Source organism: Argentina silus (assembly GCF_951799395.1).
Source record: "Argentina silus genome assembly, chromosome: 16".
Taxonomy (NCBI): Eukaryota; Metazoa; Chordata; class Actinopteri; order Argentiniformes; family Argentinidae; genus Argentina; species Argentina silus.
In genome coordinates this window covers 13007582-13035081 of record NC_139670.1, presented here as the reverse complement: position 1 = coordinate 13035081, position 27500 = coordinate 13007582, and the positions used below count along the sequence as shown (strand labels likewise).

General features: G+C 47.0%; 7 protein-coding genes across 7 annotated transcripts in view; 4 read left to right on the top strand and 3 right to left on the bottom strand.

Annotated features, from left to right (window-relative positions):
• Positions 1–1753, top strand: part of gch2 (GTP cyclohydrolase 2) — a 4888-nt gene extending 3135 nt beyond the window's left edge. The window contains exons 4-6 of the mRNA XM_083688241.1: positions 13–44; positions 240–324; positions 521–1753. Coding sequence (XP_083544367.1) covers positions 13–44; positions 240–324; positions 521–650 — 247 coding nt within the window. The 3' untranslated portion in view covers positions 651–1753. The remainder of the gene's footprint in view (positions 1–12; positions 45–239; positions 325–520) is intronic.
• Positions 1754–2842: 1089 nt separating this feature from the next.
• Positions 2843–4606, bottom strand: cript (cysteine-rich PDZ-binding protein). Its single transcript, XM_083686988.1, has 5 exons — positions 4503–4606; positions 4110–4175; positions 3814–3868; positions 3504–3613; positions 2843–3426 (listed from the first exon to the last, which is right to left on the bottom strand). The coding sequence occupies exons 1-5, from the start codon at positions 4516–4518 to the stop codon at positions 3362–3364; spliced, it is 312 nt and encodes a 103-aa protein (XP_083543114.1). The 5' UTR covers positions 4519–4606; the 3' UTR covers positions 2843–3361.
• A 284-nt stretch (positions 4607–4890) lies between these two features.
• On the top strand, positions 4891–7480 carry pigf (phosphatidylinositol glycan anchor biosynthesis, class F). The gene is made up of 6 exons (XM_083687813.1): positions 4891–4942; positions 5142–5403; positions 5653–5744; positions 6228–6344; positions 6672–6780; positions 7096–7480. The coding sequence occupies exons 2-6, from the start codon at positions 5176–5178 to the stop codon at positions 7207–7209; spliced, it is 660 nt and encodes a 219-aa protein (XP_083543939.1). The 5' UTR covers positions 4891–4942; positions 5142–5175; the 3' UTR covers positions 7210–7480.
• A 4514-nt stretch (positions 7481–11994) lies between these two features.
• On the top strand, positions 11995–13224 carry LOC310817447 (C-signal). Its single transcript, XM_083688052.1, has 2 exons — positions 11995–12244; positions 12328–13224. Exons 1-2 carry the CDS (start codon positions 12104–12106, stop codon positions 12946–12948), a joined length of 762 nt encoding a protein of 253 aa, XP_083544178.1. The 5' UTR covers positions 11995–12103; the 3' UTR covers positions 12949–13224.
• Positions 13225–13495: 271 nt separating this feature from the next.
• Positions 13496–14836, bottom strand: LOC310817048 (cytochrome c oxidase subunit 7A2-like, mitochondrial). Its single transcript, XM_083687458.1, has 3 exons — positions 14711–14836; positions 14104–14238; positions 13496–13952 (listed from the first exon to the last, which is right to left on the bottom strand). The coding sequence occupies exons 1-3, from the start codon at positions 14780–14782 to the stop codon at positions 13812–13814; spliced, it is 348 nt and encodes a 115-aa protein (XP_083543584.1). The 5' UTR covers positions 14783–14836; the 3' UTR covers positions 13496–13811.
• Positions 14837–16757: 1921 nt separating this feature from the next.
• Positions 16758–18876, bottom strand: kcng3 (potassium voltage-gated channel, subfamily G, member 3; the record flags this gene model as incomplete). The annotated part of the gene is made up of 2 exons (XM_083688179.1): positions 16758–17406; positions 18266–18876. The coding sequence occupies 2 exons, from the start codon at positions 18874–18876 to the stop codon at positions 16758–16760; spliced, it is 1260 nt and encodes a 419-aa protein (XP_083544305.1).
• A 1232-nt stretch (positions 18877–20108) lies between these two features.
• The window catches only part of mta3 (metastasis associated 1 family, member 3), a gene marked incomplete at its 3' end in the record, with an annotated part of 15316 nt that continues 7924 nt past the window's right edge, over positions 20109–27500 (top strand). The window contains exons 1-14 of the mRNA XM_083688083.1: positions 20109–20337; positions 21870–21937; positions 23440–23533; positions 23745–23871; positions 24086–24149; positions 24353–24470; positions 24556–24658; positions 24837–24936; positions 25064–25252; positions 25525–25599; positions 25722–25780; positions 25933–26051; positions 26444–26601; positions 27144–27366. Coding sequence (XP_083544209.1) covers positions 20310–20337; positions 21870–21937; positions 23440–23533; positions 23745–23871; positions 24086–24149; positions 24353–24470; positions 24556–24658; positions 24837–24936; positions 25064–25252; positions 25525–25599; positions 25722–25780; positions 25933–26051; positions 26444–26601; positions 27144–27366 — 1525 coding nt within the window. The 5' untranslated portion in view covers positions 20109–20309. The remainder of the gene's footprint in view (positions 20338–21869; positions 21938–23439; positions 23534–23744; positions 23872–24085; positions 24150–24352; positions 24471–24555; positions 24659–24836; positions 24937–25063; positions 25253–25524; positions 25600–25721; positions 25781–25932; positions 26052–26443; positions 26602–27143; positions 27367–27500) is intronic.

Sequence of the window (27500 nt, the reverse complement as noted above, 5' to 3'; positions counted from 1 at the left end):
TCGTCCCTGCAGGATTGTAGAGATCTACAGCCGAAGGCTTCAAGGTGAGAGTGACAGACAGAGACGTATATACAAATGTATTCACCACATCTCAGCGCAGATGTCACATTTCATTTCCTCAGTCGTCCCTGCTTTGTGTTTTATTATTCTGGAAAATACAAGCGTTGATTTCAAGATTGAATAAACAGAGATGTCCTGATTGGGCTCTAACTCTCTAACTGCTCCATCTGTCCCCTCAGTCCAGGAGCGTCTGACTAAACAGATCGCCACGGCGATATCAGAGGCTCTGCAGCCAGCTGGCGTGGCCGTGGTTATAGAAGCAGCGTGAGTACACACACAAACACACACACACACACACCCACAAACACGCACAGAATGTGTCTGAACTATAAGCTACTTATAAATCACATGTTAATCATGAGAGTAAATCATGTGTCGTGCATATTCTATGTATATGTTGTGTTTTGCAAGTACGTGTAAGAGTGTCGTGTGTGTGTGTGTGTGTGTGTGTGTGTTGCAGGCACATGTGTATGGTGATGCGGGGTGTTCAGAAGATGAACAGCCGTACGGTGACCAGCGCCATGTTGGGCGTGTTCAGAGAAGACCCCAAGACCCGGGAGGAGTTCCTCGCACTCACCAAGGGCGCTTAACAACGGCCTCAGTCTCACCCCTGACCCCTGACCCCTGACCCCTTACCCCATACAGCACCTCATTCTCTGGGTAGAGGTTACCTTTAGGCACCTATCTAGGATCAGCGTACCCTCTCCAAGTCCTAACTTAAGTCTTAACTTAACTAGTTGGGGACAAACGAAACTGACCGTAGATCAGTGTCTAGGGGGAACTTTCTGCTCAACACCTTAATCACACTCAGCCCCCTCTACAGGGCGGGATAGGCAGTACAGGTCACACACCGCATGTCTTTGTGTCTTACTTTTTCTTCTATTCTGTTTTTTTCTGTATTTAATGGTGCTAAGAGACCTGTAACTTAAACTCACTAGGCTTTGTGTCTAGCAATGCCACCTCTCAAATGTGTGTTTTAGTGTGTGTGTGTGTGTGTGTGTGTGTGTGTGTGTGGGTGTGTGTGTGTGGGTGCATGTATGAGTGAGTGAGTGATTGTGTGTGTGTGTGTGTGTGTGTGTGTGTGTGTGTGTGTGTGTGTGTGTGTGAGAGAGAGAGAGAGAGAGAGAGAGAGAGAAAGAAAGCAAGAGAGAGCGACAAGTGATAAGAGACCCAAGCCAAAATCTGGTGCCTTCGGCTAGCCTCTGCTAGGAAGTCTTTTAACATTATTCATACTGTATATATAATAATAATAATCATAATAATATAAATTCTCAAGATATAGTGCAATGTTTTTATATTGCAAATACTGTATTTTGATTGTCTAGTTATTTGTGTCTGTTGGGGAGTACACAGTGGCTATTTAATTGCTAATGTGTCAGTCAACAGTTCTAGCTAGTGATCATACACCCTCATCCTTCTGTCTCAGACTGCACATCACTGAGTGACCAATGAAAAAGTGAGAACAGACTTAAGTAATTCATCAATCAATACATTTTATTCTTATTGCACTTTATACAATGATAACATCTGTCTTTGTAACAAATTACTTTTGGTAAAGGTGTATATGCATAAATATGGCATTTTTAACTCACTGGTCAGGGAAAACTGGTTGTACTGTATTGTTGTTGTGTGTTCTCACCAATCACCATTATGTTCTGAAATGTGTTATCAGAGCTCAATAAAATAAAACTAACATAACCTCAACTATGGAGTGATCGGGCCCTTCTTTGTGTGTGTGTGTTTGGTGTGGATGTAGTGACAGATTGTGACAGACATTGCTATTTACATGTAGGTCAAAGTATGTGTATTTTGGGCAATACATTCTATTTTCTTAGCTCCTCCTAAAATGATGTCCCATGTGACGTGATGTATGACATTTTACACAGCTATAGAGCTCTGAAGTTTGACGTGGCTAGCCTGTTTGTAAAGTTAGTACCCAGAGTCAAATAGAACCCCCTTCACGGCTTTTTTGCGACTGAGTCAATCGACACATTTTATTGAGAATTGTGCATTTTATCCAGAATTGCTATATCTGGCGTTACTTTCCCAAACAGCTCTGTGAATGACTAACGTCACTACTTGGTGCTTCTGTTCTTTTGAGTCTTTTTTTTAAAGAAAGGTCAGGAAGCCGTGGGCCTTTAACCGTCATTGTTAACACATGACATCATCAGAATGCTCCTATAGGCTCCTATTGGTGATCCAAGCGGTGATGGGCATGGCCAGGCAGCAGATAGGACTTGGGAGATGTTTCTTTGTGATGTCATCACTGCACTCCCACCCATTGAGAATACCAGGAACCATTACAATGACTCAACATACAGTAGCATAAATTCAAAACATTAGATTAGTGGACAGCATTAACCATCCCTGTCCCACTTTGACAGTGCACAGATGCATGGAAACAGACACAATTACCCCTCCCCCCCACCCCCCACCCCTCAACCCGGCTGCCTCCCCAAGCAGTGGACGGACACACATACACACGTAAACACACACGTAGGCAGTGAAGGGCCTGAGGGGGGACAAGGCCTTTAAATGTCAGATTGTGGGCCTGCTGCTAAGTGCCTCTGACAGCCTCCATGGCCTACAACTTCTAATCCTGACTGAGTCAGAGGGGGGTCACACAGGAAATGACAGCGCGCTGCGTCACAACACGATGACGTAAGAGAGTTTTTAAACCAATCACTGCGGGCATACGGGCCACAGAGAGAGACAGAGTCTAGAGAAACTGGTATCCCATTGAATGTTTTGCCTACAGGCACTCAATAAAACAAATGTAAAATAAGCATGACGTTGTTTATTGAACATTTCAATGCACTCAGAAATATGACAGATAATATGTTTTTACATTAAAATCAATAAAAGAAAACCCTGCACAGGTATTAAATCTAGATTTCCCACTGAAACAGGTGATCTACGGAAAACAGGAGACAGGGTGAAAACTGGTGGTGTGGGGTGGGGGAACAGTGCTTGCCTGCATATTGCTACTGTAAAGCTGAGGATTATAGGACCACTCTATAATAGGAAATCCATCTCCACCACACACGCACACGCACACACACTCACTCACTCACTCGCACACACACTCACTCACTCACTCACTCACACACACACACTCTCAATCACACTCACACTCACTCAGGGAGCAGGAAAGAGTTACAACGCCTTTAGCTGATTCTACCTCCTCTATCAAGGAAAGACAGGGGAATTAAGAAAACCTGCAAACATAATGCGTGCCCTTTCTCTCTCCTTCCACCCCTCCCTCTTTCTCCCCACAGCCTCTGGGCCTGTCTGAGAGCCGTTAGACCGAGGTCTGTTTGTAGTTCTTGGTCTCCAGAACCTTCTTTCCACACATAGCACAGATTCCTGGAAAGAGGGAGAGAGTCAGTCAAGAATTTGCACTAAACGGTTCCAGATGCCATGTGATCATGGTGCTATCCTACCTTTCTTGTAGGCACAGCCCTGGCAGTAGTGTGATCCTAACTGGTGAACCGAGCTCTTGCAGATCCTGCAGGTGGCAAAGCCTGTCTTCCCCTTCCCATATGGATTAAACCTGTGTGTGTGTGTGTGTGGGGGGGGGGGGGGGGGGGGGGGGGGCAATACCACACTCAACTCAATACCACACTCACACTCAATAAACCACTTAACCATATCCATTACCTGACCCCATACAACATCAACCACATAAAACATTGATCACAACAACCTCCTCAAAATGTATATAACTTATCCCAGATTAGCATTCTATTTTACCTGGCCTTTTTAGATGTCAGGGCTTTATTTTCATTCAACTTCCGTCCACCACTCTCTGATAAAAACAAACAAACAAACAAACACGCACATATCAGAAGACTGCAATCATTTGCGATAAAACTACACACTAGAATTTACAACCTCACTATCCAACCATTCCATACCGAGTTAATTAAGTAAGCTACTAGTACATTCATCTAGAAATGTGTTGATGTGGGTGTAATTGAAGCATTTGATTTCTATCAATAATACAATAACCCAATGCATCAGAATACAATGTCATGTCCTTCAGCTACCTGTGGTATTTCGCGCTCCATCCTTCCAGGTGTCAGGGGTGATCACCGTACCAAGTTTCTTCTCACCTAAAAAAGAGAAGAGATGGATGGAGAGATGAGAGAGAGAGAGGGGGGGTTGATAACTCGCTGGTTATGTGTCAGTGTCACTTAAGTTTACACTGAAGTCAACAAACGAATTGACTAAAAGTTTAAGCCCACACTTCTTCATCTCGATGGCCGGCTGTGCTGTGAAAAATCTACGAGCTAGTACTTTTTACTTACTAGCTTAGCTAGCTTCCTTAAGACTAACTTGGTCGTTAGCCAGCGCAGATAGATAGCGAACGTTATAGGCTTCCAGATCTCATAGCTTTTACTTTGAATAAAATCATTTTGCCGAATATACTCTTTACTTACACTTTTCGCAGACCATAGTTCCTTCGTCTGCAGTAAACAAACCTTTTAGCTATGAAATGGTAGCCTAGAGATGATGATTAGCTAGCAGTGGTGTCACTTGTCTTTGACGATTGTAAACTTCCTGTATTGTCCATAGTGTTTCCGCTAAAGGGTTCAGAAACTGCTCTCCGTCATCCACCATCTTGGTTCATTTCAACAGCTATTTGCAATGTTATTTCCCCCCTCTTGACACAGGGAACTTATCCGATTTCACCACATGAAAGTTAACGTCTGTTGTTACTAATCTGATTGGTTTGTCTTCCAGGTGAGGGACGCTGTCATTGGTTAGCAGGAATGTCACTTAATGTAGATTATTCTGACCTGCGCAGTTGACCTCTGATTATCTGTTGACGGAAAAGCAAATGAATGAACGTCGTGTTTTTGTGACACATTGCAAAGCGGTAAGTTATAGCTGTTTTATCTCACATATTGAGCCACTCGCTGTTATACTGAATAGTATAATAGTATATATATAGTTACAGCCACTCTTGCCAAATAAGTAACTTGTTCTCAGGTTTTGGTTGGAGTTCTCTAGCTCTCCGGTTATTCTCGACCGTAGCTGTGGCTAAAGTTTCTGTTGTTTGCGTTGTCCGTCCCCAGCCCTCGTAGCCTAGGTGGACTTCTTGCCGACATCATGTGGGACCACGAAATTAGAGCCATGGCGTCCTCGCATGCGATCATCGCGTCCTCGGTGTTCATGGCCACCGTTCTACCGGCGGTGCTCGTGCAGGGCTTCTCGGTGTATGGTACGCACCTGCTGTGGCTCTACTCGGTGGTGGGATCGGTGGCGGTGGTCAACATCGCCGTCTTCTGGCTGATCGGGATCAGCCAACCCACAAAGAAGCACACACTGACCTACAAGGTACAAGCGTCACTGAATAAATACAATGTGAACGGTGAACATTTTAGTCAGTAGCCGCTGACCTTGAAATTGACACCATGCAATAAGGTCCACTGTACATGGGAGAGCCGTAGACTTCTGGAGATAGCGCAATGCACAATGAATGCGAAATCGTATAATCTCAAAGGTCTGATGGCAGTATTTCTCTCACCTGCTCTCATGAATCTTTTTCTTTCTCTATTTCCATCCCTCCCTCTCTCCCACCTGAAGGTGTCTAGGTTGGTGCGCTCCTGTCTTTACCTGCTCCTATCCTGCCTGTTCTACCACACTGTGGTGGTCCTCTATGGAGCACCTCTACTGGAGTGAGTACTTTTACTGGTGTGTGTGTGTGTGTGTGTGTGTGTGTGTGTGTGTGTGTGTGTGTGTGTGTGTGTGTGTGTGTGTGTGTGTGTGTGTGTGTGTGTGTGTGATGTCGTTGTGTGATCTCGTTCCAAGACACTTCTACCCAAATGCTCAGATGGCCTGGTGAACCAACGCGTCATACTTGGCCTTAGTTTACCCAACAGAAAGACCAGGAGAAACTGGTGTTTGCGCACACATGTTTCTGGTTCAGAGCCACGCTTCGTAGTCGTGTGATTAGCTGAAATCAAATAATGACAAATACTTTACTCGCTCCCACTAAGGTTTAGGTTGTTGTTATTCCAGGCGTATGTGTGTGCGCACTAGCCTGGGGACAAGGTTGGTGTGTGTGTGTGTGTGAGGCTTTCTGTGCCTTAGTGTCTTTGACTCTTTCTAACTCTGTCTGTGTCTGTGTATCTGTCTGTCTGTGTGTGTGTGTGTGCTAGGTCTGCATTGGAAACATTCTCTCTGGCGGTGTTGTTGACAACTCTGACCACACTGAGGTGTTTGTGTGTCCTTGGTCCCAACGTCCAGGCATGGATACGAGTGTTTAGCCGTCACGGGTAAGGCCCCTCTCTCTCTCTCTCTCTCTCTCTCTCTCTCTCTCTCTCTCTTGATCAGCCCTTCTTTCTCTTTCTCTCTAGAAGTTGTATTCCACTTTTCCCTCCCTCACTTAGACACTCTCTCCCTCACCCTAACAAGGCTTGGTATCGGGCCCTATGTACAGTATAGGTTCTGCTGTGTAGTTTGCATCCTACCAGGTGGCATGGAGATGGTCCTTAACCGTTATTGTGTGTGTGTGTGTGTGTGTGTGTGTGTGTGTGTGTGTGTGTGTGTGTGTGTGTGTGTGTGTGTGTGTGTGTGTGTGTGTGTGTGTGTGTGTTTCTCAGAGCTATGTCGGTGTGGGACACGTCTCTCCAGATCACAGTGGCCTTCAGTGTGATGGGAGCCTGGCTAGGAGCCTTCCCTATACCACTGGACTGGGACAGACCCTGGCAGGTCAGCACACTATACACACACACACACACACACACACACACACACACGTGAAAGTCACTCAAGCAAACCCAGTTCCATTAGAGGAGTGTGACAATTTCTCGCTAACTGTGAGCTGTGATTTCTCAAGGGTATTTTTGTCTCAGTCACTGCGCTCCGTGTGGGAAAGGAGGCAAGTGGGATGTGTGTTTCTGACAGAGTGGGATGAAGTTTCACCACCAGGGTTTGGGGGAGCGTAAGGTGATCCTAGACTTGTGGTTACCATAGCAACATATACATCAATGGTTTCGTTTGTGACCACTCTTGTTTTTCTCGTAGGTGTGGCCTGTTTCCTGCAGTCTGGGCGCTGTGATTGGTTTCCTGACTGGGCTGGTCGCCGCCCCCGCCTGGATCCATTGGTATCGCAAACACCTCAATTACAAGAGCAAGTGATGGGCCAAAGTGTGTGGATGTGTGTGTGTGTGTGGATGTGTGTATGTGGATGCCACCTCAAGACTGCTGTTGTAGAGTGTGTCTGTTGTAATCCTCCTGTATGAAGTTGACTTTACTGAATATTTATTGGGTTTGGGTCAGTCCCTCTTCTGCCAATGCAAGATAGGATTTTTTTTTTTGTATAAGAAAATACATTTTCACAGAGTTATCATGAGTAAAGATGCCAAACTTTACACCATTTGAGACAATAAAAGTCTTAGTCCTATAAACAGCTGGTCTATGTGTGATGTTATTGATGTGAACTTGTAACCTGATGAGCCCTGTAGATGGTGCTGTGTGCGTGCGTGTTGGTGTGAGCGAGCGAGAGATCAGAGGATCCAAAAATGACATTGGCTTCTCCTCTCCACAGTCTTACAACAACCACCATCTCCAGCTCACCACCGCCCATTCAAGAGGGGAGAGGAAGGGGGTTAGAAGGGATATGTTTTTCGAAGGATAACGAGAGGGCCAACAAAGATGAGCCAGACAGGGAATAGAGAGATTATGGGATGAGGAAGAAGAGAGAGAGAGAGAGAGTAGAGAAGAGGTGATGTGTGATATTTGAGGCCTGTCTGCAAATCAATAATTCACTCGGCAACAAGGGCAGATTTTATTTAGAACAGTTCCAAACTGAATCAGCAATGAGCACTGAGAAACAACCCAAAAAGGACAACCAGAGAGAGAGAGTGAAAGGAGGTGGGTGGTAGAGAGAGAGAAAACGAGGGTTATATTAGAAATGTGAGTCACTTACAGAAAACCTAGACCCACACACACACACACACACACACACAGTAGTCTTCTAACGCCAGAGGCAAAACTTAATGAAGCTTGTTCCTCTTTAATAACCATTCATCTCTCTCTTGCTTCATTTCAAGTCTTTCTTTCCCTCCTTCTCATTCCACCTCGGGGCTGCCGTATTGATTAAGTTTCAGTTGAGAAACATTAATCCTGTGTCTTCCTGCTCTCCCCCCTCCTCGCCAGTCCTAGCTACCACCAGACACACACACACACACACACACACACACACACACACACACTCGCTAGAGCAGGACCGTCACAGTTGTATCACTGTCAAGGAGAGAGTTTCATTTGTATTTCAGCCTTGTTCTATTACTATCCAAATCCCGTTTTGCTTTGGCAGTGTGTATTGGTGTATTTTAAGCGTATTCCAAAAAAGCACAAAGGAAATGTGTGTGGGAGAGAGAGCAAGGCTTACACTGGCCCTTCACCATTCCTTCTGGCCAGGGTAGAAGAAAGATTGAAAGATTAGAACTCTTGAGAGAAAAAAGATTGAACACAGAACAATCAACACTTGTAACCTCTACCTTTCTCTCCATGTGAGTGGTAGGACCCAGACAATCTTTACCCTCTCTACTACCTCTAGAACCCCACCCCCCTACGCGCACACACACACACACACACACACACACACACACTCACACACACACACACACACACTCTCTCTCTCTCTCACTGTCATTCCTCCTTATGTGAAGGGAAGGGGGTTGGGATGTCTGAGTGAGATGAGAAAGACACAGCAAGAGAAACGTGTGATATTGACAATCTCTCCATCTCCAGACAAACATGTTTCCTGTCAAGTGGGAAGAGCCAAAAGACAACCATGGATTTTGTGAATGCTAAAACAAATGAGTCAAATGTGATTTGCTCCGTGTGTATGTGTACATGCATGATCATGTGTGAGCTCACGTATGTTTGTGTGTGTGTGTGTGTGTGTGTGTGGGGGGGGGGGGGGGGGGGGTACTCTTGCTTTATAAATCTGTATAACCTAGTTCTCCTGCTATGGTGTCTGTGAGAGAGGTGGAAACAAAGAGTCGCACAGCAACTTTATTTATTCATTATTTGCTTCGTGGCTAGGCTATTGTGTGTTGAAAGGTAATTTGTCGTTCTCCGTCTCTCTTCCTGAGCGAGGGGAGAGCAGCTGTGAGTTATGTGTTTGGAGAGCTGCTCAGCCTCTGTCTTTTGTTCTTCTGAAAAGGGAGCGTGAGAGAGAGAGATTCTGAAAAGGCGTAGATATGAGATATGCAGAGAGAGAGAGGGAGCTGTTGACTTACACTGAAATAAATTACCTTCAATTTTAATTCACGGTGAAATGCAATAGCAACGTACAACTTTTTGAGCCAAGCCGACCGAACACCATGGGCTTTATAGATAAACATATGATATGATAAATAGGTGTGTGGATACGTCGGTGTTAGGTTGGATAGCTGATATGAACCGTGACACGAGCAGCTCCCTGCTGCATTCAGACTCTGCTGCGGCTGAGGCAATGTGTAAACAGTGTCTATCAAACCGGGATTAAAATTTCATGACACATTTGATTCCATCTGCTCTGCTACTGCCCTCCCTCCTTCCCCCTTCCTCCACTCTGTTAGCCTTTCTCTCCTACTCCCCAACTCCCACCTTTTCTCTCCTCTTCTGTACCTTTTTTCCCCCCTGTCTCTTTGTTATTCTTCCTGTTCTTCCTTCTTTCTTCCTCTTGTTTGTCCTCTTTCTTCCTCTTGTTTGTCCTCTTTCTTCCTCTTGTTTGTCCTCTTTCTTCCTGGATGTTTGGGTGTGTAGGGGTGCTGTGTTCCTAGCTGTGTGACTGGCAGAATATGGGAACGTGGGGGTTCACGCTACTTCCTCTCTGGTCATGTCGCTGAGATCAGGAACAAAAGGACACATTATTCAAGGGAGCTTGAAGTGGGTTGTCGTGACACAATCATACACATAAAAACAGAGGGAGGGAGGGAGAGAGAGAGATTGACAGATTAATTATGGTTGTTTCCTGGGTGAATCAGATGTACAGTATGTGAGTTGCATAGAACAAAAGACATGGGCATCGAGAGCAAGAACATGGTGTGTGTGTGTGTGTGTGTGTGTGTGTGTGTGTGTGTGTGTGTGTGTGTGTGTGTGTGTGTGTGTGTGTGTGTGTGTGTGTGTGTTTTATTTGCAGATTGCTTTTGAGTTTGGAATCCTTTGAGAACAACAAGGCCAATCAGGTAATCAGCAGACAGAACCCTGGGGATTCTCTAAGTGTTCCGCTGGTAACCTCACCACCCAACCCTGATCCCCGACTGCGCAATCAGCCAGTACACCCACACACACACAGATGGTGGTCTCTCTCTCTCTCTCTCTCTCTCTCTCTCTGTCTCTCTCTGTCTCTCTCTCTCTATCTCTCTCTCTCTCTGTCTCTCTCTCTCTGTCTCTCTCTCTCTGCCTCTCTCTCTGTCTCTCTCTCTCTGTCTCTCTCTCTCTCTCCCTCTTCCTCTCTCTCTGTCTCTCTCTCTCTGTGTCTAAGGAACTGAGTGTGGTAATCCAGTATGTCTCTATGTAACAGACACATGCTGCATACAAAGAGGCATGGAGGAGCATCTGACATCACACCCCGGACCACACACACACACACACACTCACACACACCATAAGAGACAGAGAGGGAATCCAAGAGCCAAGTGAGCAGCAGCTATGCACCAGATGGAGTTCTCTGTTTCACACACACAGACAGACACACACTTTGGCATAGCTCTGACACAGAAGGTAGTAGCCCATCCAAAGCTGTAAAAGGCTTATATCTACATTTGCCAATGATTTGAGAGGGATGGAGAGAGAGAGAGATCAGTGGAAGAGCTGTGATGCCCCAGTAGTCTGTCTTGCTGTGTCTACTCTACTATCTCAAACCGGCCCCCGCCCTACTGCTTTGAACAGGTTAGACCTGATTTAAACAATTCAATACCTATGTAGTGAGTAAATTCAACTTAATTTGATAGGCTAGAGGGATTTTCACCTTACTAGCAAAATATTCTAAAATATATTATATTAATTCACTGAAAGCTATACAAAGTTATAGTGGTAGTGTAGGAATGTATGGCAACACATTCAATAAGAAAAACTAAAAGGTGAAAACCCTGTGCACAGCCGTGAAGACTCGATTCAATGTGCGAGACGAAGCAGATAAGATCCGCGTCGTTTCATTTTTATCATGGCTGTGACATGGTCGTAGGCACGAGGTGAAGTGGCCACGACCATGAATAAATGACTTTATTTTTCCCGGGGAGAACTCCCATGAATAAAACATCTATATATCTAATATATCTAAGGTCGGTCATGGTGCGACTCAGAGAAATAAGTTATTAACATGAAGTTTACCCCTGCGAAGATTTCCCAGTGCGCATTTGTGATGTGAAATGTCAGCGTACATAGACTAATAATAATCCCAAAGAGATCTTTTGGTCTCCAATAAAGTGACACACGTTTCTTACAAGATTATTCACAGATGCCATCCTTAATAGTCTTATTTCTATATATGTAGTAGGCCTAGTCAATGAATGCATGCTTTTGTGAATTAAACGAACACTTATTTGGTGCTTGAACGGTTGAATCATTTGGACAGATTCCTAATACCAGTCTGGAATGTCACTGAATGAAATATACAGTGGGAGGCAGCGTTTAACTCACTTAACGCGCAAGGTGTGCGGGAGATTTTTCTACTAGGGCAATGCGGTTTGTTCGGGTGTTTATTCAAAACAGATCACTTTTTTCTTTCTTTTTTTTAAAATATATAATAGCCAGTGTGACCAATGACCATCCTTGATGTGATGACCGTCCATCTATGATCTAAAGATATTTGATGCCGTACATCAGCGCTTGTGGTGAACTACACCAAGCGCACCACTTCTTTCACCTTTGGCACTTTAGCACGATTGACTCGATGACTACATCATGTGCACTGTTATGAAACTTACTAGCCTCCATTGACACACAGCCCGTTGCATGCGCTGTTCCCGAACTTTTGCTTGGATATAAACGAACTAGACAACACCATCATCTACTCCAGAATAGCAACAACAGAACGATGAGTATGAATAAATGTCAATCCGTCCTAGTAACTGGGGCGAGCAGGGGCCTCGGTCTGCAAATGGTGGAACATTTAGCGAGACTTACCGAACGACCGAAAGCAATAATAGCGACAGCTCGCAACCCAGCCGCATCTAAGGTATTTATTACATGATTTTAAGAAAAAGTATCAACCTGACACATGGTTCAACCTGATACATAGTTTGTTCTGGTCTTTTTCAGGGTCTTCAAGAACTTTCCAAAACCTACCCAGGTGTTCACATTGTACCACTAGATGTTGTCAGCCAGCCCAGTATAGACACAGCTTTGCAAGAAGTGACATCCATAGTTGGATCCAATGGGCTGAACTGCCTAATCAACAATGCGGCCATCAACATATCCACTGATCTGAACACGGTGACTCCTGAGGCCATGATGAAGACCTTTGAGAGCAACGCAGTATCTCCTCTATTTGTCACCAAGGCATTTTTGCCGTTGCTACAGACAGCAGCTGCAGGAGGCGCTGGGATGGGAATCCACCGAGCAGCCATCATCAATGTATCCTCCATACTGGGCTCCATCGAGTACAACAGTGGAGCAGGGGCATCCTTCAAGAGCTATGCCTACAGGACCTCCAAGGCTGCTTTGAACATGGTGACGAGGTGTCTGGCTGCAGACCTGGAATCAGAAGGCATTCTCTGCATGGCCCTTCATCCTGGTTGGGTGCGCACTGACATGGGCGGCCCACATGCGGATTTGACTGTTGAGGAGAGCGTATCGTCAGTGATGTCTGTTATTACTGATCTATCAGAAAAGCATCATGGAGGATACCTAGACTACGCTGGAAACAGCCTACCATGGTGAATCCCCCTCTTGGTTCAGTGACGATGCCTGGTTAACGGACAATGTTTCTCCGATGGGAATCAGAAGAGGAGAAGGGATTGCAGAAACAACAACAGACTAGCACAACTTCATTTATGCATTCATTTAGGCTGCTCCTATTCTTCTGTGTGTGATGTGTCAGAGACAAACTGAATCAACGAAAGCATTGAATTGTTTGGGGAGGGTGGTGTGTAGGTGGGTTTTGAAATTGCATTGTGTAAAATAACATTGTTATTTCTTGCCAACATGTAGGCCAATAAATACACCATACAAACAGAAATTATGGATTTTCACCATATTGTTTACACCTGCCATATGGTCTCAGGTCTCCACAAGTGCATAGAGGGAGGGACGGGTATTCTCAATTCTTTGTCTGGTATTAACTGTACTGCTGTATCAGTGAGGTCTCCTGGCCAGGTTAAAATAGACAAGGTTCTCGACTGATTTGACCAGTTGATAAATGGTCAAATGAAACACAGTAGATATAAAATCCATATTCCGGGATTCTTTAGGAAACATGACAAAAAAGGACAGAGGTCACACAAGTAGCTTGGCTACTTTTTTATTTTTTATAAATAAAACAGAACAATTACATCATGTGTGACTGACTGCAATCAACAACATTCATCATCATCATCATCATCATCATCATCATCATTCCTCTGTACAGTCTCAGTCTTTAGGCCGTGGATGGTGTGATGGGTGTCATGAACACTACACAGAGCAGCACTGGCCTGGGGGGGAGTGGCTGATGGGTCTAGTAGGTTCACTTGTTGGTTGTCTAGTTGGGCTGGGAAGTGGCGTTGGTGGTTGGCTGGGCAAGGCGGGGACAAGGCAGGGCAGGATTACTTTTTGTTGGGCTGGGCAGCAATGTACAAGGCCATGAGACAATACAGAGCGCCCCCTACAGTAAGGGCCATGGTGGTGCGGTACAGCAGCCTGTCAGGAACACCACGCTTCAAATGGACGGGGATACCATCCGACGTCTGAGAGAGAGGGGGGGGGAGAGACAGAAGGGAGCAAGGAGGAAAGAAACAGAAAAAAGGAGAGAAAAAGACATTAGTGCAAACCTAGACTAAACACAACCTAGATTTGACTGGTAAGCCTTTGCAGTGGTTTATTTGGGTCTCACAGTACCTGGAATAGTCTCTGGAAGTCTGGCACCTTGTTGGCCCCCAAGTACTCAACCACTGCGCCTGACTCAGATACTAGCTTGGTGGGGGTGGCAAACACCATGGCAGGGGCCTCTGTGGGCACACCAGGCCTCAGGCCCTAAAATCACAACACACAGAGAATTCATTATAAATACACCTACACACAACACATTCAGAACAATCACACACACACACTTCGTTCAGGGAAGCTGAACAGCTCAACACCAAATAACTTAAAAACATAGATGGACGCGTCACCCAAATAACTCCAGTTGGACTTGTTCTCATTCACACACACACACACACACACACACACACACACACACACACACACACACACACACACACACACACACTTACTTACTTACTTCATGGTAGCTGAATAAGAGGCTATTGACTAGCAGATATCAGCCACTCCTTCTCTACAGCTAATACATATATGTCTGGAAGAAGTTTGTCGTCTTTCAATCTACAGAGGCTAGGCTCTGATATCCGCAGTAAGTAGCCTACGGCATGCTTGTGAAGGTCACTAAAACCAACTCGGCCCAATAGCTCCCTCCCCACCTGGTACAACCCAGTACTGTCCTCACCTGCGGGCTGTAGGCTGTGGCCGGCGAAGACCCCGTCAGTTTCTGGGTGAAGCCGCTTAACTTGTAGTACATGTTCCCTGCTGAAGGACGGGCGAGATGGAACGGCGCAGCTCCCCGCAGCAGAAACACCGGTAAAAGGGTCTTCACTGGTGAGCGTCGACGGAAAGTGACGTTGAGGGGTGTCTATCTGCTGCCCGTTTACAAATGACTACAGAATGGTCTATTTGAATAGAATCAGAATCACAATCACAATCACAATCAGAATTCTTTTATTTGGCCAAGTATATTTGCACATACAGGAAATTGACTTGGTGAGGTTGGTGCATGGGACATAAAAACAATATTAAAAAAACCAATACAAAAGCAAATATGAACAAAAAATGTACAAAATAGCAAAATATGATCAAAATAGCAATGACAAATTTACAAAATAGAATAATAAAACAATACAAATAGTCTCTTTGCTTCAGCTGTGGCTGTACCCTACAAACCAAACATGTCATGCTTCGAATGGAGAAGAAGCAATGGCATGGAAGGCTGACGTTTGTGAACTTTAATGATGAATCTTTGTTGTGAATGATGCAGAGTTGGGTTGTTGTTGGAACCAAGGATTATTCGGCTACTTAAAATCAGTGCTGCATTGATACGTTACAGGCTAGTGCATTGAATGACAAAAATGAATGAATTCTATTTCTCAGTAAGAATGATCACCATCACAATACACATGTAAAGATATTCATTGTCTTTATTAGGCTACTCATGATCGTTACCACAACGTTACACGAGAAATGAATCATTATAGGCATTTGGCATATAAAATAGATGTTTTTTTTATCAAATGAACACTACACACACCACAACAGATTGAAAGACATAGGTACGATATGATACAATAGCCGGCACACAAACAGACTGCAGGCTACACATGTTATCTTCCTAAGTCCTGTCAACTAGTCTAGGCTGTCTAGGCCTTGGGAACTTTCAGAAAAAGTCCTCTTAGCAATTGGAGATAGGAGGGGGCTGCGTGTGTGTGTGTGTGTGTGTGTGTGTGTGTGTGTGTGTGTGTGTGGAGGGGGAGGGATAGCAGCAGGAGGAAGAGGAGAGGAGGTGAATTGAGAGAACCAAAGAGTGTTGTGTGGGAGAGGTGTTGGCTAGTCTGTTTGGTTCACATGTCTCTCTTCTCAGAATCATATCGCCGTCTTGACGACACAGACAGCACAGGTGGCATAGGCGACCATGTCTAAATCAACAGCTGATGTTTGTCAGCCTGAAGTGTGAGTGTTTATAGAAGGCCTTTGGATTAGTAGGTCTGCAATAGGGCTCCATTTCAGTTTCAATGATTGACAGCCAGGCAGTAATGACGAAACCGTTGCCTTCGAGATGGAGAAATAATTGTTAATGTTCTGCGTTCCTTCACAATTGGCTACACACACACACACACACACACACACACACACACACACACACACACACACTGTTGATTCTTTGTGCTGAGCTCATGCTGACTCTCTCTTTTGTCTGTCAGGTTGTCTCGCTCTCTTTGTTTCTCCATCTCTCTCTCTCTTTGTCTCTCCGTCTCTATTTGTCTCTCACTCCCCACTCCTGTCTGATCTGCGGGAGAATAGCTCACACTCTTTTAATTCCATTATCACTGCCTCTTGCTCTCTTCTCCTTCTCTCCTCCCCTATGTTTCTTCTATCCCTCTTTCATGCTCTGTTTGTGTGTGTGTGTGTGTGTGTGTGTGTGTGCGTGTATGCGTGTCTGAGCGCGCGCGTGTGTGTGTGTGTTGTCATCTGCTCTGCTTCCAGGTGGTGGCCCATTTTGTGGAGACATTCCAATGTGTAACATCAGGCCCTGGTCATGCTTGGTAAAAGAGACCTGTGAGGCGTCATCAACATCTACTGCCCTATTGGTCAGGGTGTGTGTAGCAGGGGCTCGGATTGGTGGTCAGCGTGAGAGCTGCAGAGAAGAGGCTATACGTGTGTGTGTGTGTGTGTGTGTGTGTGTGTGTGTGTGTGTGTGTGTGTGTGTGTGTGCTTCCACGTGTTCAGTGTTCACTGCAGTATCTGGGCTGACAGGCTGCGCACCGAGCAGAGCGTATCTTGAGTTCATGGTAGCACTGCACAAAGCTGTGGTAGATGAAGGTGATGGGCAGCGCCAGGAGAACAATGCCGCTCACCACGCACACGCCCCCCAGCATGCGCCCCCCCATTGTGATCGGGTACACGTCCCCGTACCCCACCGTCGTCATGGAGATGATCACCCACCACGCGGCAGCCGGAATGCTGGCGTAGTCCGGATTACGGCTCCCTAGGTCCAGGCCATGCTCCAGCAGCTGGGCCAGAGCGCTGTATATCGCCATGGCGACAAAGACAAACACCAGCAGCATGACCATCTCTCTGTAGCATCGTCTCAGTGTTAGGCCCAGAGTCTGGAGACCCAGGAAGTGACGGGCTAGCTTCATCAGCCAGAAGACGCGCATCATCCTCAGAACCCTCAGCGTCATTCCTGCCGCCCCCAGCCCCGCCCCTGGCAGCCCCGCCCCGGCCAACGCCATGGTGACGTAGTAGGGAGTGATGGCCACCACGTCGATGAGGTTGAGCGGCTGGCGGAGGAAGTCGCACTTGTCCCTGGCCACGAGAAAACGCATCACGCACTCAGCAGTGAACCAGCCGATACACACCGCCTCAATGATCCTATAGGTGGGAGGAGGGAGGAGGGCGAGTGAGGTGGGGGGGGGGGGGGGGTAAGGAAGTAGAGAGGGAGAAAGATAGAGAAGGAGAAACAAGAAAAAGGGTGGGAGAAGGAGATAGAGAGAATGGGGGGGGTGACGAAAGAGGGAGAGGAAGAAACAAAGAGAAGTAGAAACAGAATGAGGTGAGATAGAGGCGGGTGAGAGATGGATAGTGACAGATGGAAAAGATAGGCCAGAGGAGGACAGGAAAGGAGGGGGAGTAGTACATTCGAGGAGTGTTTGAGGGTGATAAATAGGACAAGAATGGGGGGGGGGGGGGCAAAAAGGGAGGGAGAGAAAGAGGAGAGTTTACCCAATCAAAAACACACCCTTATTTACTGGATATTGCTTATAAGTGTGTGTGTGTGTGTGTGTGTGTGTGTGTTATTCATGCTTTGTTTAAGGCAATAGCCTATTGCTCATCAGCAGATCGCGCGCCATCAACTCAATGCGCAGCACCGGGAAGCCCTATTCCATGGTCAATTGATGCCAAACGTTGTTTGTTCTGTAGTGTCAAGGTTTACATGCGTTTATACCATTTAACATAAAGGGTCCGACGCGAACACAAATAATTATTTTTGTCACGCTGTGTTGAGCTGCGGGATAATTACGCGCGCCTATCTGACCCATTCTTCTCAGTAGAAATAGGCTAGCCATAGAATTCTGTTGTCAGAAATGAAATGTATAGGCTAAGAAAACACTTTGACAAGATGAGGGGACATATGAAGATGGGGGACCTGTGGAGAAGCCATAGCTTTAAGTTATCCGGAGCTTGTGTGAACCATGAGCTGGCGAACCACGAGCTGTGTGTAGCCTCCTACCTGTGCTCCTCGACCGTGTTGCGTTTGGCTGTGTCCCAGTCCGGTAGGGTGCTGGCGCACAGCATCACCATGGACACAATCACGAAGATCACGGACACTGACGCCAAGATCTGCGCTGCGATGGACGAGTCGGGCTCCTCGAACGTTTTCCGCATCCTCTCGAGCCACTTTGTGCGCCCCGCCGCTCGCTCTTGCTCTGCTTCGCACTGGGTCTCATCCTCCGGGGCTCGTAGGTCTTCCTCAGAGAGACCTCCAGTGTCGGACATCCGATCGTCCAGGCGCCGCTGGCAGCAAAACTCCAGGTGCGCGCTCTCGAGACCCCAATAGAGCATCTCGGTGTAGAATGAGAGCTCGCACACTCCCGGGACAAAGCGGAGTTTACCGGAGCGCACATAGAGCATGATGAAAACGAACGCCTGTGCGTGCCGGTCAAAGAAGAACTCGTTGCGGTCCCGATCGTAGTCGTCGCAGAGCTCGAGGACCTCTTTCTCAGATACGCAGGCATGCAAGCGGCTCACGCGACGCAGCGGGAAGTCCCGGATCACCTCGCGGGGGAACGCGTACCGGGTTCCCCCTACATTCAACACGCAAATACTCTTACCGAACTTCATCTCCACAGTGAATTCTTAAGCGCGCTCCTCAGAGGTGGTGTCATTTGATGTGGTCCAATCAACACAAAACCACTTTGGATAGATTTGTACCAGACAAGACTTCGGACGCCGCGCTGGGTATGGCATGGTTGGGACAGAGGCGAGCCAATCTATTGCGCTCTAGCCTATCCCGGGGTATACGAGTTTGGGAGAGTCTCGAGGTGGGTCATGATGTTAGGAGGGACAGATGGAAACTGCCTCTGCACTCTCCGCGTGCAGTCCTCATCCACATTCTCTCCACCCCTTCATTAGGGGCCAGTCCCAGCAATGATGTCACAAATTATGCCCCCCCCCCCACTCACACACACACACACACACACACACACACACACACACACACACACCAAGACCTGCGCTGCGATGGACGAGTCGGGCTCCTCGAACGTTTTCCGCATCCTCTTGAGCCACTTTGTGCGCCACACCACTCGCTCTTGCTCTGCTTCGTACTGGGTCTCATCCTCTACCTCAGAGAGACCTCCGGTGTCGGACATCCGATCGCGTGCATTAAGCACCAGCATAAGTAACAGCTCAAGAGTGAGCGCTGTCTGGACAGGAAAATACTGTTAGAATTAAGTTAAAAGAATAGTCTATAGCTCTCTCTCTCTCACACACACACACACACACACACACACACACACACACACACACACACACACACACACACACACGCACACACACACACGACCTTTGGCTTGAGTTGGGCACCTGCTGGCTGCACCACAGTCTGATGTTCAATAATGTAGGCAGTGTCGGCATAATGGCAATATTGCAGTGATTAACTATACAATCTCTCAGAAAGCCGCAGGTGCTCTTTTCCAATTCAAGGAAATTAAATTGGTTATAGAATATAACTTGCACAGCATTATTCGAAATTATAGGCTATAATATACTTAGGGCCAAGTTAGGAACCATTGATACTGTCGCCTGTCTAGGCCTATTGCTCGATCGCTCCCCAGTATGTTGCCTGGAAGGTAGAAATTACAGTGTGTGTGTGTGTGTGTGTGTGTGTGTGTGTGTGTGTGTGTGTGTGTGGATGTGGATGTGTGTGCGTGGATGTGTGTGCGTGCGTGCATGCGCGCATGTGTGCGTGTCCTGTGTGTGTCACGTCGCCGTTCCCTCCCCCCTCCCTCCGTCACTGAAGCCTGTGGTTTCGGGTTGATCCGAGTCCTTTTGGCGTATGTGATACTGTATTGTACTGTGAAGGCAGTAGGGAGGGGGTAGCCTACCTTACCAAAATCTCCCGCTCAACTCCACATCCAACCCCCCCGCGACCACATCATCTTACTTTAACACGTTTAAAACCAACCGCAGGACTTTAATATCTTATCAGTGCATTAACTTATTTTCTTTTTCTTAGTTTATGGTTTGCGTTTTAACACTCCGGGAGGGCAGAAATGGCGGCCAACATGTACCGGGTCGGAGGTATGTCAGAGTGGATTTTTATGAAGTCGAATCCAGCTAATTTTCGCTGCACGCCGCGAATGTGTGTTGGTAGTCTAGCTAGCCCATATCTTTTGTTGTTATGTAATTCTTGATATTTCAATGGTCAAACTGTGCCGACATTTAAGAAAAAAAGTCGTGGATTTCTAAATATTTGGGATTCAAATATGGGTCAGGCCTCTCGACTGCCGTGGCCATACTAGCTGCTAGCTAACATGCTACACCATAAACATTTAACAAGATACCAATTTCTACCCGAGCGAAATGCACCTTATTGTCGTTATAGTGCCGTACCCTGTATAGCCGCACACGCACTGATGTGCAAAGCACGGTCATATCTGTACGTTGCTGATTGTCTTTGTCTATATTGTTTAGTTGAGATGCCATTGTATTTGCCTCCTTTTTGGCACGCATCCATTTATTACGGGTCCATTTAGCTAGCTAGGCTAGCGATATGCTATATTGGCAATGATGCAGAACAGCTTGCTAGCTCGATTGTTTGATAGAGATAGGGGGGGATGGCAGATCTATCTGTATTTGATCATTTCACTTATGCACACCAGGTAATTGCATTTTATCTTCAGTGTTAGCCATTTAGCTCTGCCATGGCATCCGACATTGTTGTCTCATTTCGCGTCGATGACTCGAGACGGGTGAATGATTGAATAGTAGCCTGGCTCCAGTTTGGAGACATTTGCCCCACATCATCTGCCCTGGACAGTGAAGCCTGTGGCGGCGATCACGTTTATGCATGTAACACACTTGAACTGTGGTCTTTGTTGAAAGTTATCGTGGTCGTATTATTATTTTTTTTTAGCTGGCAGCGATGCAACGACGCCTTTTACTCTGGCTACAATGTATCGGAATGTTAGTCACGTGACGTCTGCCTCTGTTGTCCTCTCGAAATGAACGTAAGGTGAGGTTGTGTGTCCCTTCTCAACGCCGTGTCATGGTATTTCCGTGAATTGTAGGTAGGGTAACGCTGTGACACGGAGGATGTTCTTGTCAGTGGGTAGCAATGGCAGATACTGTCGAGACTGTTGTCCTTGGGGTCAGTTGAGGCCGCGTTGTAGGAGACGTCTCAATGGAAGGGGGGGGGGGGGGGGGGGGCGTACAGCAGGCCTGGTGTACGACACAGCCGAATCAGAAAGGTGTGGTGGTGCGGAGCTGTTTATGCAGGTGGTTTTACAGGTGTTTATTGAGGTAACAACTCTGCCTTGAGTAGGTTATCCTCACTGTCACCAGTATCCCTTACCACCATGACCTGTTCTTTACCGATGGCCTCTACCAAGAGGGCTGGAGCTTCCGAGCTCAGGTGGTACAAGTGCGCTCACTCAGTAACTGCATACTCACCAGCTCAGGCTCTGTCACTGCTGTTGCCTCTATGTTGCTGTATGTGTCATGAAAAAAGATGGTCTTTAACATGGTCAATGAAGAAAGATATTGAGAGAGCTGTGGATGAAATTCTGATGATATGATATGGTAACATGATTATGTTCTCTGTGCTATTGCAGACTATGTTTTCTTTGAGAACTCCTCCAGTAACCCTTACCTGATCCGCCGAATAGAAGAACTCAACAAGGTACTGCACCTGTGTGTGTGTGTGTGTGTGTTGTCACGATACCAACATTTTGACTTCGATACCAGCTTAAGTATCACAATTTCGAATTCTTAAACGATACCATGGCAACCAAAAAAAAGTAAAAGAAGATCCTATCCTTTCCAGAACATGGAAATTGTTATTTATTACCAGCTGACCTGATTTGAACTCCTTGAAGAGGTCGCCATGCCTATCAGAAAGATGCTTGGCTAAATGTAACTTGTTGCCTCCCTTTGACTGCATGGCCTTGTAACATCTTTTACAAACAGGCTTTGTGATTTCGGTCGGCTCGCCGTCATCGTTGGCTCTATAAGCAAAGTAACGCCAGATTTTAACTTCTGGCGTCCTTTTTTATCAACAAGCAACAAACGGCCAGCATCCGCACTTGTGGCTTCCATCCTTCTCTTTCTATTGTTTAGAGTTGTCTTTCCCATTCACACACGCTCACTATGCATGCAGAGCACATGCCAGAACGCACAGCCCCCCCCTCCCCCCGTGAGCATATAGACAAATTACACTTATAAGATAATATTCCGCACAGCTCTAAGTAAATATTGCGTCAGGCATTTCTGGTAAAAACAAACCGGTTCTAAATGTTTTTAATATAGAACTGTTTTCAAAGCAGGGTATCGTGATACTTTGGTAGAACCGGTACATCGTGCAACACGTGTGTGTGTGTGTGTGTGTGTGTGTGTGTGTGTGTGTGTGTGTGGTTGAATAGAGTCGTACGTTCCACTCCAGAAAAAGTGTAGACCTGTGCCTGCGGGTGAATAGCTTAAATGCCTCTCTATTTTCCTATGTCTATTTAGTGACAGTACCCCCCTCCTCTCCTAGGGGCGAGTGTGTTTAAGAGAGAGAGAGAGAGAGAGAGAGTTTGCGCATAACAGATGTTACCTGGCCTTAACTGTCGTTCCTATGGCAACCGTCGGACACCTGTGTGTGTGTGTGTGTGTGTGTGTAAGGGGGGGGAGGGGTTTTATGTAGTTGCTTAGCCACTTTTTTATAACTGTCAGTAGTACAGCCTCCAATTGAGCCACTCCTCCCTAGCCTTAGACCGAAAACAACCTCTAGCCCCTCCCCGTTGTTGTCAGATCAAAAGAAATCGGGTGGGTGCAAGAAATGGAGTGGATATGTGAATCATCACCATACTGTCTATACACGTCTGGTTCCTTCACTTCTGCCAATGGTGAAGTGGAAGGTGCTGCTATCAGACCAAGCCTTCCCTCCCTCCCTCCCTCCCTCCCCTCCTCTTTCCCCTCCTTCATGCCACCTCATCAGTCCCATTTAATCAATCAAGTCAATAAGTCTAATTATTAATCAATCAATCAATCAATCAATCAGTTGCGTGCGTGCGTGTGCGTGCGTGCGTGTGTGTGTGTGTGTGTGTGTGTGTGTGCCAAAGTGAGGTGTCATTGGAAGTTAGAGGATTTGATTTGTAAGGTATTGTTCTTTTTACATTTTCTCTCTTTCTCTCTCTCTCTCAGACGGCCAGTGGGAATGTGGAGGCAAAGGTTGTGTGTTTCTACAGGAGGAGAGACATCTCTCACAGCCTCATCCAGCTCGCAGACAAGCATGCAAGTCAGTGTCTCTGTGTGTACATCAGTGTGTGTGTGTGTGTTTGTGTGTCTCTTGGATGAACAACAGGGGGTTGGGGGGGAGGAGGAGGAGGGTCAATGGGGACCTCTTATCTATGTAGCAGGGGACACAGGTCCAGTACATTGTTGTGTGTGATGTGTGTTACTGGAAATGTAACCTCTGTGTGTGTGTGTGTGTGTGTGTGTGTGTGCAGAGGACCTGGAGGAAGAGAAAGAGAGTCCGTCGGAGGCGGACCTAACAGACAAACAGAAACACCAGCTCCGCCACAGAGAGCTGTTCCTCTCTCGGCAGTATGAGAGTCTTCCAGCTACACACATCAGGTACACACACACACACACACACACACACACACACACACACACACCTCTGCTGTAATACAGGCAGTGCCCATGAATACACACTTACCCAGCCATGAAAACCACACAATTAACACAGACCACACTGCTCACCTCTCTTTCTTTGTCTACCCCCCTTCTCTCTCTCTCTCTTTTTTTCTTTTCTTTCTCTCTCTCTCTGTCTTTCTCTCTCTCTCAGGGGGAAATGCAGTGTGGCGTTGTTGAACGAGACTGAAGCTGTTCTCTCGTACCTGGACAAAGAGGTGAGTGGGAGAACGTGCGTAGGACCTTCACGCAATGACAGTGGAGCGTGTTTTAGAGCCGGGGGTTGACGTCTTTGAAGTTGGACATCTTTCCACACTGTCTCCCCTGAGGACCGACCCATGTTTGTTGTTCCTCTCCTCAAAGATATACCGGCTGTATATATATATATACTGTGTGTGTGTGTGTGTGTTCTCTCTTCAAGGATACATTTTTCTACTCCCTGGTGTATGACCCGACCCAAAAGACCCTGCTGGCTGACAAAGGGGAGATCAGAGTGGGGCCGCGCTTTCAGGCCGACGTACCAGACATGCTACAGGAAGGTCAGGAGACACACACACACACACATCTCTCTCACACACACACACACACACACACACAGTAACCAACCCGTGCTGTGTCTTGTAGGTGAGGCAGATGACAGAGACCAGTCCAAGCTAGAGGAGAAGCTATGGTATCCAGAGTGTCCCCTCACCAGCAAACAGATAGACCAGTTCCTAGTGGTGGCACGGTACGACCTCTCACCCTCCAACTGACCCCTGACCCCCTAACCAATCATACACCAATGTATACACCCTCCCCTTTGAACCCTGACTCATCACCTGTAACCCCTATTCAACGCGTTAGGGTTATGTCATAAAGCATGCTGATGATGTTAGTAATGATTTGTAATTGTGTGTGTTTTGCAGGGCGGTGGGGACCTTTGCTCGAGCGTTGGACTGTAGCAGCTCAGTCAGGCAGCCCAGCTTACATATGAGTGCAGCGGCAGCCTCACGAGACATCACACTGGTGAGACACACACACACACACACACACACACACACTACTGTTGTCCTGAGTTGACATCTTGTCCTGTAGATAGATTGTAAACCCTGTGTGTGTGTGTGTGTGTGTGTGTGTGTGTGTGTGTGTGCAGTTCCATGCGATGGACACACTGCATCGCCACGGCTACGACCTGACCAGTGCGCTGAGTGTGCTGGTGCCGGCGGGCGGGCCGGTGCTGTGCAGGGATGAGATGGAGGAGTGGAGCGCCTCAGAGGCGGGCATGTTCGAAGAGGCACTGGAGAAATACGGCAAAGACTTCAACGACATCCGACAAGACTTCGTAAGTGTGTGTGTGGGTGTGTGTGGGTGGGTGGGGCAGGGCGGGGTTATGAATGGACAGGTGCTGATTAATAGCCAAAAAATGTATGAGTCACTGATGAACAGTTTGTGTGTGTGTGTGTGTGTGTGTGTGTGTGTGTGTGTGTGTTGCGTCTGACACTCTGGGATTGGAGTAACCCAGAATATTCATGAGGGATGTGATGCCTGGGACGGCAAGAACACCAGTTATTAATATCCTCTCTCTCTCTCTCTCTCCCCCCCCCCCCCCTCCAGCTCCCATGGAAGTCTTTGACCAGTATCATAGAGTATTACTACATGTGGAAGACCACAGACAGATACGTGCAGCAGGTGAGTCTGTGCACCGTGCCCCATACCCACAGAGGGATCAGTATGGCCTCTAATACGTGTCTATTATTATTATTATTAATAATAATAATACCTGCTCTCTTTGTGTCTGTCTCTCTGAGCAGAAGAGACTGAAGGCAGCAGAAGCAGAGAGCAAACTCAAGCAGGTTTACATCCCCACATAGTAAGTGTGTGTGTGTGTGTGTGTGTGTGTGTGTGTGTGTGTGTGTGTGTGTTTTATCTTCAGTTCCGGTAGAGGATGCGGGTTGTAAAGATGTCTGTGTCTGTTTCCCCCCCCCCCCCCCCCCCCCCCCCCCCTTCTGTTTTGATTGGCAGTAATAAGCCCAACCCTAATCAGATCTCGGTGACCAATGGGAAGATGGCTACAGTGAACGGGGCGGGGCCTGGGGGCTACCATGCGGCAGGAGGCGGGAGAGCGTGCGAGAGCTGCTATTGTGAGTATGAGCGTGCGTGTGTGTGCGTGTGTGCGTGCGTGTGTGTGTGCACGTGTGCGAGGGGTTAATATAGTGACAGACAGGGAGTTATGGTAGGGAATGAGTGTAATCCATCTGCACGGATCACCACTAATCAATCATCTATATCCCCATCAGTTCCTTTCATCCTACCTGCTCTCCCTAGAAGGCAGTAGGGACAGACTGATGGACAGGCTCAGAGTTGAAGATGAGTCATTGAGATGTAGATACTGATCGTGTTGATTGATTCTGTGTTGATGAGGTATGTGTAGGTATTATTGATCTTGAGAGATGAGGTGGAATGTTGTGTATTCAGCCTCTAACATGCAGTTGTGTGTGTGTGTGTGTGTGTGTGTCTGTGTGTGTGTTCACAGCGATGCAGTCTGCTCAGTGGTACTCGTGGGGTCCTCCTAACATGCAGTGTCGCTTGTGCGTGTCGTGCTGGATGTACTGGAAGAAGTACGGTGGCCTGAAGATGCCAAGCAGAGCGGAGGCGCCCGAGGAGAAGACCCCTCCCAGCCCTGCACCTACTGTAAGCTTCCCCTTCTGTGTCATTGAACCTCTGCACTCACATAACTGACCACATCAGACCAGAGCGGTCTATTAGAAGAGTGGCACCCATGAAGGGGGGGGGTCCATTTTCTATTGGCTATTCGCTCACAGAGACTCAAAATAGTAACCTACTGGCGCAAGTTGCCAGGCAACCGTTAAACTCCCAATTTGTTGTGGCTCAACCAATTCGAGAGAGAGATTTTCTAAATGTGTTGGTAGTTTTATTGTTTTGCGTGAGAGTTTTGGGGCCGGAACTGTTTTTGCTGCTGGAATTTTCGTGCAGGAAGGAATTTGTGACTATTTGAAGCCTCCAGTAATTTCATTGGCGCCACTCTTGCTAATATAAAAAACATCCCATCAGTGACTAAAGCACTCCAAATAAAGCATTTGAGACATTTTGCATTTTTAGTGTATTCAAACATGACTTAAAACGCCAACGAAGCAACTATTGGGACTTTATGTTGTTGTTAAAACCAGTCTCTCTCTCTCCCTCCCTCCCTCTCTCTCTCTCTCTCTCTGTAGGAGCCTCGTTCGCGGGGCCACGGTCCTCGCCAGTCCAGTCACATGGTACCGGTGCGTAACAGCGGCAGCCCCAAGTCCTCCACGAAGACCAAGCAGGCCTTCCTGCTGCAGGCCACCCGCCTCACCAAGCTGGCCAGGCACATGTGCCGTGACCTCATCAGGCTGCGCCGCGCCGCGCGCCGCCCCTTTGTTCCCATTAACTGTGGGGCCATAAAGGCAGAGTGTAAGAGCTCTTTAAATTCCTAACTTGTGCCTCGCGCACACACACACACCAACACACCAACACCAACAGTACATGCATACACATACACACACACTCATACACATACACACACACACATTCACTCACCCCACCAC

Bases quoted from the DNA above. Each gene is read 5' to 3' on its own strand.
- cript (XM_083686988.1), bottom strand. The intron at 3,614-3,813 runs GTAAAATAGAAT...ACACACACACAG, and splicing joins CTGACATCTAAAAAGGCCAG to GTTTAATCCATATGGGAAGG. The intron at 3,427-3,503 runs GTAGGATAGCAC...CCCTCTTTCCAG, and splicing joins GGGCTGTGCCTACAAGAAAG to GAATCTGTGCTATGTGTGGA.
- pigf (XM_083687813.1), top strand. From the start codon at position 5,176: ATGTGGGACCACGAAATTAGAGCCATGGCGTCCTCGCATGCGATCATC. The intron at 5,745-6,227 runs GTGAGTACTTTT...TGTGTGTGCTAG, and splicing joins TATGGAGCACCTCTACTGGA to GTCTGCATTGGAAACATTCT. The intron at 6,345-6,671 runs GTAAGGCCCCTC...TGTGTTTCTCAG, and splicing joins CGAGTGTTTAGCCGTCACGG to AGCTATGTCGGTGTGGGACA.
- LOC310817447 (XM_083688052.1), top strand. From the start codon at position 12,104: ATGAGTATGAATAAATGTCAATCCGTCCTAGTAACTGGGGCGAGCAGG. The intron at 12,245-12,327 runs GTATTTATTACA...GGTCTTTTTCAG, and splicing joins GCAACCCAGCCGCATCTAAG to GGTCTTCAAGAACTTTCCAA.
- LOC310817048 (XM_083687458.1), bottom strand. From the start codon at position 14,782: ATGTACTACAAGTTAAGCGGCTTCACCCAGAAACTGACGGGGTCTTCG. The intron at 14,239-14,710 runs GTGAGGACAGTA...TTGTGATTTTAG, and splicing joins CCACAGCCTACAGCCCGCAG to GGCCTGAGGCCTGGTGTGCC. The intron at 13,953-14,103 runs GTACTGTGAGAC...CCTCTCTCTCAG, and splicing joins ACTTCCAGAGACTATTCCAG to ACGTCGGATGGTATCCCCGT.